This window comes from Cherax quadricarinatus, chromosome 69, assembly GCF_038502225.1.
Source record: "Cherax quadricarinatus isolate ZL_2023a chromosome 69, ASM3850222v1, whole genome shotgun sequence".
NCBI lineage: Eukaryota > Metazoa > Arthropoda > Malacostraca > Decapoda > Parastacidae > Cherax > Cherax quadricarinatus.
This window is the reverse complement of record NC_091360.1, coordinates 5,492,440-5,506,592: the sequence shown is the minus strand read 5'-3', so window position 1 is coordinate 5,506,592 and position 14,153 is coordinate 5,492,440. Positions and strand designations below refer to the sequence as shown.

The window sequence follows — 14,153 nt, the reverse complement described above, 5'->3', positions numbered from 1 at the left end:
GCTAGGGTGAGAGAAAGTGTTAGGGTGACAGTGCTAGGGTGAGAGAAAGTGTTAGGGTGACAGTGCTAGGGTGAGAGAAAGTGTTAGGGTGACAGTGCTAGCGTGAGAGAAAGTGTTAGGGTGACAGTGCTAGGGTGAGAGAAAGTGTTAGGGTGACAGTGCTAGGGTGAGAGAAAGTGTTAGGGTGACAGTGCTAGCGTGAGAGAAAGTGTTAGGGTGACAGTGCTAGGGTGAGAGAAAGGGTTGGTTTAGTAGTGAGCAGCAGTGCCTCTAAGCTGGGCGCCTGTACTGCCGCGCAGTAAGTTAACAAGTACTGACCTTGTTCTCTACAACAGCACCTTCAGTGGAGTCTGTGATTCATTTTACACCCCAATTTAATCATTTCCTACTGCATAATATATCTACGCCGTCCATACGTATGGGTCGTGGTAGCTTAAAAACTAGATTAATGACGAATTGCCTCGTAACTGTAACAGGTGTATAATACACACATTGTTGTTATTACCAGACTTCTGAAAAACGGTATGTTGATACCATCAAAATGTGGAAAAAGACACTTGTGTACACTTCGCCACGAGTGACTTCTTCAGTCCTAATAGAGAGAGAACCGAGAACGAGTATATATAGTGACAGGACTTAGATAGGAAGCTACGAAAGGATAGTAATAATAGTAGTTGTAGTGCAATTATGTTGAGGTGGGTTAGGCTTGAGAAGGCTCTGTCAATATTCTTGTTTTTATTATTAAAAAATTGCTAATTTTACCATTTTTATTTTTACATTTATTGCTTTTATTATCATTACCACTGTTACTATTATACAAACTACTACTACTGCTACAAAAACGACAAATAATAGCAGGTTAAAAGACCCTTCACAAGAAGTCTTGGTACCCCAGGCTCATAAAATGTTAATAGTAATAACTGCGTCTCGCTCCAGCGTGTTGTTACTGCCACTAATTCTGACGGGTGAAGCCTATTTTGGGAATAATTTCGAGTAATTCTCTTGTGATAAGAGAGGCTCCTAATTTTGTCATATGTATAATTCAAGGGAAAAATTCCGAGCATTAGTGATATTTCGGTCGCATAAAAATTTGAATTCCTAATGCTGAGATGCTTCTCTCACGCTGCGTTGATGCTGATTGACAGGCTCTTGTTCCCAGGAATTGGGAATGTAGTTTGCGCGGTCCCGGACTCCTGCATTGCCAGTTTGATCACTCAGGCTGTTGGTATTATCCAACCTAGGTAGGTTTAGTTATAAACTTAGCTCCGATAACATTAAAATGATTGAACCTCAACAGATTTCTATATGAAGTACTGAGATGCGTCTGGTGATGTTGGAAAGTACAGAGCTGAAGGTTCAGGGAACGTTCGAATCTAAACGTTCAGGTAGCGTTCTAATCTGAAGGTTCAGGGACCATTCGAATCTGAACGTTCAGGTAGCGTTCTAATCTGAAGGTTCAGGAACCGTTCGAATCTGAGCGTTCAGGTAGCGTTCTAAATTGAAGGTTCAGGGACCGTTCGAATCTGAACGTTCAGGTAGCATTCTAATCTGAAGGTTCAGGAACCGTTCGAATTTGAACGTTTATCATGTATGGTGCTAGAACACTTAGTGAATCCAGAGGTAGCCCTGAGGGGCTCCAGCACCACTGCAACCCTGAAAACTCCCGCGCCACTACAGTCTTAAAAGCTCTCGCGCCACTGCATCCTTGAGGGCTGCAGCACCACTGAATCCCTGAGGGCTCCAGCACCACTAAATCCGTGAGGGCTCCAGCACCACTAAATCCCTGAGGGCTTCAGCACCACTACTTCCCTGAGGGCTCCAGACCACTACTTCCTTGAGGGCTCCAGCACCACTACTTTCCTGAGTTTTCCAGCACCATTACATCCCTGGAAGCTCCAGCTCCCCTATAACCGTAAGGGCTCCAGCACTACATTGAAAGCTCCAGCTCCACGGCAACCCTGAGGGCTCCAGCACCACTTCATCCCTGAAAGCTCCAGCTCCACTATAACCTTCAGGGCTCCAGCTCCACTATAACCTTCAGGGCTCCAGCACCACTACACTGAAAGCTCCAGCTCCACTGCAACCCTGAGGGCTCCAGCACCACTTCATCCCTGAAAGTTCCATCTCCACAATAACCTTCAGGGCTCCAGCACCACTACAGTCCTCAGGGTTCCAGTACCACTTGACTTCAGCCTGTAGCCTTACTAACAACCCTGAATTAACCACGTAATTGGCTTGTTTACCGTCGCTGTATTTTTTCCGTCTCGTGTAATGGTGTAATCCTATTAATGAGGCGTAATTGAGCCTCCCAGTGAATTGTGAGGGGAAGAGTGTAGCAGGGGTTTAGAAGAGGGGAAGGGTGTACAGGGGTTTAAAAGAGGGGAAGAGTGTACAGGGGTTTAGAAGAGGGGAAGGGTGTAGCAGGGGTTTAAAAGAGGGGAAGAGTGTACAGGGGTTTAGAAGAGGGGAAGGGTGTAGCAGGGGTTTAGAAGAGGGGAAGGGTGTACAGGGGTTTAAAAGAGGGGAAGGGTGTAGCAGGGGTTTGAAAGAGGGGAAGGGTGTAGCAGGGCGTTTAAAAGAGGGGAAGAGTGTACAGGGGTTTAGAAGAGGGGAAGGGTGTAGCAGGGGTTTAAAAGAGGGGAAGGGTGTAGCAGGGCGTTTAAAAGAGGGGAAGAGTGTACAGGGGTTTAAAAGAGGGGAAGGGTGTAGCAGGGGTTTGAAAGAGGGGAAGGGTGTCGCAGGCGTTTAAAATAGGGGTAGGATGTAGCTGCGGTTTAAAAGAGGGGAAGGGTGTAGCAAGGGTTTAAGAGAGGGGAAGGATGTAGGAGGGGGTTAAATGAGGTCTCAGAAGAGGTTTAAAAGAGGGGAATGGTGTAGCTTGGGAATAATTTGTATAACACTGCGACCAGCCAAGGACTCGAACCCATGATGTTTTGGCCCGCCTCATGGTGAGCAAAAATCACCTGACGCTCTAACTCACATGACCACCAAATCCTACAAAGAACCAAACACCCAGCCAAGCTAGGTGTGTTACCCTTGGTCAGAGGACATACGATGGTGTGGGTGCCTCTGAGCTAATTTCATTCTTTGTTTGGTGTACTAGCCCAACAAGCAGTATTTTATATTATTGTAACCATGAACGAGTGGTATTGGTTTTGTTGGCATAAAACTGAGTCTTAAACCCCATGAAAACCGTTATTATGTAGGGGGACCTCGACTCTTCAGCATAATTATTGACAAACTTTTGGCTGTCTTCAAGAGGGAACCCGATGAATTTTTCATGTTAGTTCGTGATCAGCCGGTCTGTGGTGCATAATTTGGGCGGCGGGCACCAACAGCCTGTTTGGTCAGGCCAACAACCGGGTGGTCTAGTCTTGGACCCGGCCACGGGGGTGACATCCGGAAGCGACTATAGGTAACCTATTGTAGTGAAAATATCAGTTTACGTTGCCAGCCTCTCGGTGGTGTTTATCAACAGCTCCGGGATATGATAAGGTTGCAAAGTTGCAAGGTCTTAACTCCAGCTCTTGTTCTTCTTGGGAGGGTTAAGTTATAGCTCCCGGGCCTCTTTGAGGAGCTGAACTGCAGCTTTTCTACATCTTATGGGCTTTGAGGAAAAGTTACAAAGGTTTCTTGTGTGGAGAGACTTGGTTGACTGGTTTGAGTTTTTTTACCACTTAACTATTTCCTGTAGTCACCTAACCGCTCCCCATTGTCACCTAACTACTCCCTATAGTCACCTAACTGCTCTCTATAGTCACCTAACTGCTCCATATTGTCAGATAACCGCTCCCTGTTGTAACTTAATTGCTCCCTATAATCACCTAACTGCTCCCTATAATCACCTAACCGCTCCCTGTTATCACTTAACCGCTTCCTGTTGTCACCTAACCGCTCCCTGTTATCACTTAACTGCTCCCTGTTGTCACCTAACCGCTCCCTGTTATATTTAACTGCTCCCTGTTGTCACATAATCGCTCCCCATTGTCACTTAACCTCTACTCATTTACACCCAACCACTTCCCATTGCCAGCTAATACTAATTTGTAGCTATCTTACTATCAAAATCAGTAATAAAAGTATAATTACATCTAGTTGATGGTTCAAGTTGAACCGAAAAGTCATAACTTTGTCTGATGTGCAGGTTATCTGTGTATTGTTCTAGTCACCGTATTGTGGTTTGTTATTCTTTATGGCTATGGGCCCACAAGTGGGTAAAATAAATAAGACTAGTGAAAGGAGACTTTTTTTTTATGTTTATCGAAATGTATGTAATGTTTCTTTTATTACCACATTCAAAGTCTGTTATTGACTTTTCTAACCATTGCCATTTATTACTTTCCAAGAATTGTCGACTTTTTCAGGAATGCCATTTGAGAAGAGCCAGTAGCATTTGCAAACAGGTGAAACATTTAGGAACAAGAATAATATTTGAGAACATACCGTGACAGCTTTCCACGAAGACGCTATTGATATGCACCACGTGTAAGTTTATGCGGTGTTGAGAGAATAGTTTTTGTGTGAGGCTTTCCCGGAAACCCGTGTTAAGTTGGAGTGTACTAGCCGGTGTGTGTTTGCAAGGATCGAGTCCTGGCTCCTGGACTTCGCCTCTGTAGGACACGTGAGTAAACACTAGGAGATATTAGAAAACGTTTCGGTCTTCGGGCCGAAGTGATTAAGGTCCCAGGACTCTGATCACTTTTTACACCAATTTGTCCACATTGATCTCTTAACCCTTTAATATTCACTCATTAAGCCATATACAGAATTCGCCTCCACTTAAACATCCAGTTTATTTCAATTTTCTACTACCATGAGACTGAAAAAGTACTGTCTAACATCCCTGTTTATAAGTTTAGTCTTTGTTCCCTTGTTCCTGGTCGTCGCACTGAAAAACCTCTGGTCTTTTCCCCCTGATTAGTTCTGAGTATTTTATAATTCGTCAGAGTGCCTTCCCTTGTCTTTCTATCTTCCATGGTCGTCAGGTTAAATCTGTTTAGTCTCTTCACATAATACACTCTCGTTAACTGTGGGTCTGATATGATTGTTAGTCTTTGTACCTTTTCAAGGTTTAGAACATGCTTGGTCAGTCTCAGTGCTAGTGCTGCTTATTCAAAGATGGGCCTAAGGACCGTGGTGTACAGGGTCTTAAAAGGTTGTCGAGAAAGTTGGAAACTGTTCTGAGATTTGCTAGCCATAAGCTAATAATAATAGGAAGCCTCTGATTTGCAGAGCCTTTGGAGCAAATTAGGTTAATTTTGTCCCCACAATGAGAGCCACACCAGTCGGATAACACCCAGGTACCTATTTACTGCTTGGTTAACAAGGACAGCAAGAGTCATAAGGAAACATGTGCAATGTTTCCATCCGTATCGGGGATCGAAGCACCTACCTCAGTGTGTGAACGGAGTGTGGTGCCAACCGAACTCTTCCCTGCTGTATTCGGAGTCATGATCCTGCACCTAAATTGGTTGAACTAGAGCAGCCACTTGCTTGAACACTCCTGCAATGTCTTAATTTTACTAAAGGTCCTCACTGCCCTGTTTTGTTCGTAGTCTTCTCAATAGAAATACTCTAGTTGTCTTCTAGAAATTGATCCCGCCTTTGGGTACACACATCACCCCTTGTAAGAAGACAATTACAACCTTCAGATACACACATCAACCAGTGTAAGAAGACATGACGACCTTCGGGGATATATATCCTCCCTTTTTTGAGTACGCACATTGCCCTATTTGGAAACACACGTCTCTCTCCTCTCTCTGGCTACAAACTTTCACAAGGTCAAATCATCCATCACCTTCAGACACAAATTAGACCATGTATTCTGCCGAGGACACTCCCTCTCCCTCTCATAAGACATTATTACTCCCTCGTCCTCTACAATTATCACCCACCCTTGTTTCTTCCCTACCCATGACGCTCCTTACATGTACCTTTTACCCTAGATTACCCTCTAGCTTTTCTTCCTATCTTCGTCTAGCCTTCCTAGGATATGTCTTTCTTTCCATAAGCTTCCACAAATTCATTTCGGTCTCTGCTCGTTCCATTTATTGCTATGTTTGCATATCAGTAGACTGATAGCTCGTTGCAACAGTCAGGAATTCCCACTCAATTCTAAAATAAGTAAATTGAAGGACATTCACATCACAGGAATGGGAATCAGACTGGAGTCGCCTGTTCGACCAGCGAGAGACGTCTCGTCTATCATCCTCCATTATGATAATTTGAATCGTGTGTGATTTGACCCTCCTTCCCCGCTCCCTCCCACACTTCTCCCTCCTTCCCTCCCCACTCTCTTCCTCACTTCCTCCCTCCCTCATATCCTCCCTCCCCAGTCTCCGTGTTTTACTAACCTGGAAAGACTTCCATTGTAATTCATTTCGTAATAAATCATGTTTGGCCTTTGGTGGTGCACGTTCGTGGTCCCCTGCCCAGAGCCCACCACCTGCCCGCCTAGCCCTCCACCTGCCCTCCTACTCCTCTACCTGCCCTCCACTTGCCCGCCTAGCCCTCCACCTGCCCTCCTAGTCCATCTGCCCTCCACCTGCCCTCCTAGTCCACCTGCCCTCCTTACCCTCCACCTTCCCTCCTAGCCCTCCACCTGTCCTCCACCTGCCCTCCTAGCCCTCTACCACTCTCGTAGCCCTCCACCTGCTTTCCACCTACCCTCTCTTCTCAAGGTTAACGTTATACCCTACGAAGCTACATCCGCCTTGCACTCGCAGAAGTCAAATCTGTGTTCTTAGCTACACTTGCTGGTTCATACACAGCCTGGACACCAAGTACTGAACATATTGGACACCACTTGCTACCTCGCTTATCCCCCGTGTCCTCTTATTTATGCTACGTATCATCTTATCCCATGTGTTCTTGTATCCAAATGTGTCCTCTTATGACCCAACGCTGCTGCCACCCATTTTCTCCGTCAGTAAGTACGGGAAATATCGGCGGCTTTTACAAGTATATGACGGTAACGAAATTATTGTCCCCATTGTGTTACTGTCATAGAGAAGGTGGCAGCAGCAATATAGTCATGTGTCCAGTTTGGTTTAAAAACCAAGCCAGGTGAAAAAGCCGGTGACAAAGTAAGAATTACGGGCCTACTAGTTTTAGGACTGGCTTGCCATGGCTTCAGACCTTCAGTGAAGAAATGGTTCAAACATTGTCTGTTCTAATTCTGGGATTAAAATAGTGGCAGTTTATCACTAAAAAGGATGAAATTCCTCCAGTCAGGTGGTATCTAGTTTTTAATGGGGTGGACCGGTAAGCCAGCGGAAGGCCTCGGTCAGATGACCAAAAACTCCAGCGGCTGATCATCATATGACTTAATACCCGCGTCAGGAAACACTTGTCCTGTTTCCTGGCGAAGCTTATCTCGACACACACTCTACTCCACCTTCCTCTTCCTTTCCTTTAATTTCTCCGTCTGCTCTGCCTCCACCTTCTCTCCTGCTACTTAATATCCCTTCAGCTACCCTTACTTCATCTCCTCATTCATCTTTCCCACTTTTTTTCTTCATCTCCCGTCCCTCCATCTGATCTCCCCTAGTGTGTGTGTCTACCTTCCCTTCTTCCACGTATCCTTCCCCTTCACCTATTTGTTTCTGCACCCCCCCCCTTTTACTTCCTCTTCCCTCCCTCCATATACCTTTTTCTTCACATTCTTTCCTGATGATAAATTAGACACATGTGCAACTCTTGGGAATTTTTATTGAGGAAACGTTTCGCCACACAGCGGCTTCATCAGTCCATACATAGGAGAAACTTGAAGAACAGGAGGAGAATGAGGTAATCAGTCCCTCAACCTTGAGTCGATGTGTTCAGTCCATCAATCTAGACTGATGGACTGAACACATCGACTCAAGGTTGAGGGACTGATTACCTCATTCTCCTCCTGTTCTTCAAGTTTCTCCTATGTATGGACTGATGAAGCCACTGTGTGGCGAAACGTTTCCTCAATAAAGATACCCAAGAGTTGCACATGTGTCTAATTTATCAACATGTCGGTTCTCTGAACCATTTATCTACGAACATTCTTTCCTCCCCAATTGCTCTCCCTCAGGTTTTCATTTTCCTCCCTTTCCTCCCCTTCCCTTCCTTTATCTCCCTCCTTTCTTTCCTGTCTTCCTTCCTTTCCTCTACCTTTGTTTCCTTCACTTGCCTCCCTCCCGTGAGGATAAAGGATGGACGGAGAGAAATTTCATGTCTTATGTCTTGAGAATCTCACGCGAATTTCTTTTTTGTACACATCACGAGGAACACACATGGTTCCCCAGGTGCACATGTGTGTTTTCAGGCGTGTGTGTGTGTTTTTAGGTGTGTGTGTGTTTTAGGTGCGTGTGTGTGTTGTCAGGTTCGTGTGTGTGTGTGTGTACTCACCTAATTGTGGTTGCAAGGGTCGAGACTCAGCTCCTGGCCCTGTGTGTGTGCGTGTGTGTGTGTGTGTGTGTGTGTGTTTGTTTTCAGGTGCATGTGTGTGTTTTCAGGTTCGGGTGTATGTTTTTAGGTCCATATATGTGTTTTCAGGCGTGTGTGTGTGTGTGTGTTTTCATGTGTGTGTGTGTGTGTGTGTTGTAGGTGCATGTGTGTGTGTTGTAGGTGCATGTGTGTGTGTGTTCAGGTTTATGTGTGTGTTTTCAGGGGTGCACATGTTCATCTCCAGGTGCACATGTGTATCTTTAGGAGGTACTAGTTGCGACATGAAATATGTGCGTCTTCAGAGGATTCACACGTGCGCCTGCAGCTGGTGCACTTTTTTGGTGTCCAGCTGGTGCACTTTGTGGTGTCCAGCTGGTGCACTTTGTGGTGTCTAGCTGGTGCACTTTGTGGTGTCCAGCTGGTGCACGTGAGTCTTCAGAAGATGCGCATGTACGTTTTCAGGAGGTGCACATGTATGTCGATCAAGAAGATAGACTACACACATGAATACTATTCGTGTAGTTCACTCTGTCTTGAAAATTTTCTTAGCGTGACTTTTGTACATAAATGACAACGGTACAGACAACATGATTAATTAGACATGTGCAACATACAGTACAAAGATGAATTAGACATGTGCAACATACGATACAGCCAAAGATGAATTAGACATATGGAAGATACAATACAGTCAAGATGAATTAGACACATACGCAACATTTGGTGGAAAATTGAACACAACTGCAGTAAGGTTAACGTAGTCAATAAAGGTCCTCGTTATACCGCATTTGTGTTTATCTTTCCATTGTGTTGGTGTTTTAGACCTTTAATATGCAACGTTTGGGTACCTTTATAGACGTTTCACCATCCAGTGGATGTTGCAGAGCAAAGACATAATGTGAAGACTTTAGAGGTATATACTGTTCTATATATATCATAAGAATGTTACCTGTATACAGAACTTTATATTAAGATAATGTTACAGAAGATAGGAATGTAACCTCTGAATTATGTTAAGGAAGATTAAAATTTAATATTTTCGAATATTGCTTTTTTTCAAAGAGAGAGAGAGAGAGAGAGAGAGAGAGAGAGAGAGAGAGAGAGAGAGAGAGAGAGAGAGAGAGTGTGTGAGTTTTTTATTTAGCAAACTTGATACATCAGTAGTGTGCTGCTGAATATATTCAATGTCTGAACCATATTAAAAAATACAGATAACGTTTTTTTTTTTTTTTTTGTATTTCTGAATATCGCTCATTTTCCAGGGGAAGGAAGGAGGAAAGGAAGGGAGGGAGAGAGGGAAAGGATGGGGGAAAGGGAAGGGATGGGGGGAAGGGGAAGAGGGGGATACATAAGTCCAAAAAGACAAGAATTTCCTGCCCACCTCTGTCTTACGGGTACTTGCAATTCTAGTTTCTGGTGGGTGGGTGTGGGACGGATGTGTGTGAGCGCGCACGCACGCGCTTGCCTGTCTATGCTTCCCTATTTGAGGTTGAAGGGAGGGTCGAGTCTCAGCTCCTGTCACTGCCTTTTAACGTGTGTACTCACCTATTTGTGGTTGCAGGGGTCGAGTCATAGCTCCTGGCCCATGTGTGTGTGTGTGTGTTTGTGTGTGTGTGTGTGCGCGCACTCACAATTGTATTCCCCTAATTGTGGTTGCATGGGTCGATTCATAGCTCCTGGCCCAGCCTCTTCACTGATCGCTATTAGGTCCACTCTCTCCCTGCTTCATGAGTAGTGTGTGTGTGTGTGTGTGTGTGTGTATGTGTGTGTGTGTGTGTGTGTGTGTGTGTGTGTGTGTGTGTGTGTGTGTGTGTGTGTGTACACACAAACAGATAGATTCACCTAATAGAAAACAAACGGCTCTGGTACAAAATTAAAATATACTTTCTCTTATCCCTTTGCGCTTAGAAGACGAAAGGTTGAAGAATCAAACTCCTCAGTTGCCTTTGCTTAACGCCAAATGACACACTGTTGACTATAGTGAAGACAATGCATACGTTGCAGAACAGGCTTTAATTAGGTCTACCTTTCGTTTCTTTGTAGAACTTTATCGAATCTGGGCGAAACGTTATTCCAGTTCTGTAACGAGACTGATTTTGTCGCTGAAGCAGCTAGTTTATTGTGCATCACATATCCATCCTGTGGATGCTAGCACAAGAGCATATGGATACACAAAAGGCCTAGGAACTAGGCTTCAAAAGGCTTTACAGGACTACTTCTGGATTTATATCTACAGTTCATTTATCTGTTGCAAGTAAATTTAAGAAATTTGCTTAGCATGTCTGGTAACACGACCCAGGTACTCAAGGCCTGGTATCCTGGGTGTAAAGGGGAGCTTGGAGCAAAATAAACACAGAAAACTTTGAATTATATTATCCTTCACCAAGTATAAACAGAAGTATGTACACTATATACACTATGTACAGCAAATAGGCATTAGTGCATGCTGCGGTAGCCAAGGCAGAGTAGTAGCCAAGAGGCAAGATAGACAACCGTGCTTCAACCAGCAGCAGAATGGAAATGACAAAGGTGAAAACGTGAGTGGTAGCCATGTCACCTTCACAGTTGCCAGATCCGCACATTGATTGGCTAAACCTAGGTGCTGATTTGACGATGGGGCCCCATAAACCGTCAAACTCTTAGCGACATGGTTCGCTGGTTGGTGAGGCAGCCTTAGTGAGTGTGTTAACATGCCCCGAATAAATGTTACATACTCTTTGCATGCAACATCTGGTATCGTGTAGCGTGATGTGTTGACCTCACAGAAACATTTGTATGGTTGCTGACACAGTACGGCTGCAATCACATAGGCTTTTGGGTACTTCAAGACAGCGAAGTAACACCTCGCTCGTCTAGTGTTGGAATCGTTAGGCTAAAGCAACATTAACCATTTTTCCAAGGAGACCTCAAGAATGCACTTAATCTTGTAATACAAGAAATGGGTTCGGCTGTCCTTCGAACATATTTTCATAGTCTCTTACTTTTCATTTCATTCAGTACCTCGTCACTTTTGGAGAAGGATTTCTTGATCTCAGTAGTTATATAATATATTAAAGTATACGAGAGCTTTCAGCCTCTTGCATATCAATGGTGAATATACCGATAAGTATGTGAAAAGTACATGATATGCAGTTAGTGGCATTAACTGGGAAAATTTTTCGTTCAGCCACTGTGTCAGTACATCTGATGATAGCTCCTGGTAAACGAAACATCTTCGCAATAAATGCCATAGACCACATAATCTTAATCACATGTTCCGGCATTTTAGTTTGTAATTGGTATATAATACTGATAAGCAGATAGACACGCATCCAATAGTTTGGTATCGATACTGATCACTGCTACTACCCTGTGTTCGACTGAAAAAGCCTATTGCGTAGGTGAAACGTTTCTATAATGAAGACACCCAACTGCTGCCCGTGTATCTTATTCTTCCGGCATCTTAGTATTGATTCAGAGAGGTAATTTCTACTTTCAGAAGCCTGGAGTATGTTTTTGAAATGCATCCCTTAATAGGTACCTCTCTTCCGGTGAGGGGTGTCTTGCCTCAGGGAATTGGACCTATCCTGCTTTGGATCGGCCCTGATTTCCTTCTATTCTCCTTTAACCCCATCCGCCCCAGTCCCCTGTATGACTCTAACGGGATTAACACTCACCGTGGCTGCAGAATATGCTGTAATGGGACGCAAATGGAATTGATAGAAGGATCCATTTTTTTTGCATGTTTACTTAGTGAATTAGCTACTGTAAACATTGTATATGTCATTTCTCTCTCTCTCTCGCTCTCAATCGTCATTTCTGTCGTCTTACAGAGAGCGTCTCAACCTGGCCATCCTCAGCCTGAAGGAGGACGGTGACCTAGCCAGACTCAAGAACAAGTGGTGGTACGAGGGTTCCGCGTGTGACCGCGACACCCAGGTGAGTGTAGCGGGGGGTGTAGGTGCCCAGGTGAATGTAGCGGGGGAAGTAGGTGCCCAGGTGAGTGTAAGGGGGGGTGTATGTGCCCAGGTGAATATAGCGGGGGTGTAGGTGCCCAGGTGAGTGTAGGTGCCCAGGTGAGTGTAGCGGGGGGTGTGGGTGCCCAGGTGAGTGCAGCGAGGGGTGTAGGTCCCCAGGTGAGTGTAGCGAGGGGTGTAGGTTTTCAGGTGAGTGTAGCGAGGGGTGTACGTGCCTAGGTGAGTGTAGCGAAGGGTGTACATGCAAAGATAAGTGTTGCGAGGGGTGTAGGGGCCCAGGTGAGTGTAGCGAGGGGTGTAGGTGCCCAGGTGAGTGTCGCGGGGGTGTAGGTGCCCTGGTGAGTGTAGCGAGGGGTGTAGGGGCCCAGGTGAGTGTAGCGAGGGGTGTCGGTGCCCAGGTGCGGGTAGCGGGGGTGTAGGTGCCCAGGTGAGTGTAGCGAGGGGTGTAGGTGCCCAGGTGAGTGTAGCGAGGGGTGTAGGTGCCCAGGTGAGTGTAGCGGGGGTGTAGGTGCCCAGGTGAGTGTAGCGGGGGTGTAGGTGCCCAGGTGAGTGTAGCGAGGGGTGTAGGTGCCCAGGTGAGTGTAGCGAGGGGTGTAGGTGCCCAGGTGAGTGTAGCGAGGGGTGTAGGTGCCCAGGTGAGTGTAGCGGGGGTGTAGGTGCCCAGGTGAGTGTAGCGAGGGGTGTAGGTGCCCAGGTGAGTGTAGCGAGGGGTGTAGGTGCCCAGGTGAGTGTAGCGAGGGGTGTAGGTGCCCAGGTGAGTGTAGCGAGGGGTGTAGGTGCCCAGGTGAGTGTAGCGAGGGGTGTAGGTGCCCAGGTGAGTGTAGCGGGGGTATAGGTGCCCAGGTGAGTGTAGCGAGGGGTGTAGATTCTTGCAGGGTGAACTATGTCAGGAGGTATAGTATGTATAACGGGTGTAAGGATCATGAAAACTATGGGGAAACAGGTCTGTTCCGAGGAAGAGGAACGTCCACTCCACTGTCTGTTCGAGGTCTGACCTATTTTTCGAAAAACTCCCTGAATTTTGGCTCCAGTCAGAGGCAGGGGAGTTCAATGTGCCGCTAATTTTATTCAAATAATCTTGAAATTACGATATATTCTGATTTCCGCTTCGCAAAGAATTTTTATCGCCATTTTACCCACTTAATTAACATATATATTTTTGAAAATTGCTATTTGATTACGGGCTCCGGTATTATAATTACATTATTTTACGGTCTCATGGTTAATCACATAAATGACTGAAGTGTTTTATATATTCGAATGAAATCCTAGTGTATATATATATATATATATATATATATATATATATATATATATATATATATATATATATATATATATATATATATATATATATTTATATATATATATATATATATTTATATATATATATATATATATATATATATATATATATATATATATATATATATATATATATATATATATATATATTAATAATTGTAGGGAGGTATGTGTGTCGTGCCGAATAGGTAAAACTGATCAGTTAGCATGAACTCGTTTAAAATTAAATCCTTTCTAAAATTTTCTTTTATTCATTTAAAGATTTTTTTATTTGCGTTAACAAAAAATTACGGATTTTGTACCGAAAGAACCTTAGAAAACTTACCTAACCTTATTATAACAAGCGTAATTTAATTTAGCCTAATCCAACCAAATATATGTTAGATAAGTTTACAGTAATTTAATAATAAATAAACATTGAAATATATATTTTTGTTGGGATCAGAATGATTTTTTGCGAAATTATTGCAT

At 44.4% G+C, this 14,153-nt stretch overlaps 1 protein-coding gene across 3 annotated transcripts in view; it reads left to right on the top strand.

Annotated features, from left to right (window-relative positions):
• LOC128701873 (glutamate receptor 1) overlaps positions 1 to 14,153 on the top strand; it is a 1,634,372-nt gene that overhangs the window by 1,544,020 nt on the left and 76,199 nt on the right. For all 3 annotated transcript variants that reach the window (XM_070099830.1, XM_070099829.1, XM_070099831.1), the window contains exon 17: positions 12,234 to 12,339. In XM_070099830.1, the coding sequence (XP_069955931.1) occupies positions 12,234 to 12,339 (106 nt within the window). The remainder of the gene's footprint in view (positions 1 to 12,233; positions 12,340 to 14,153) is intronic.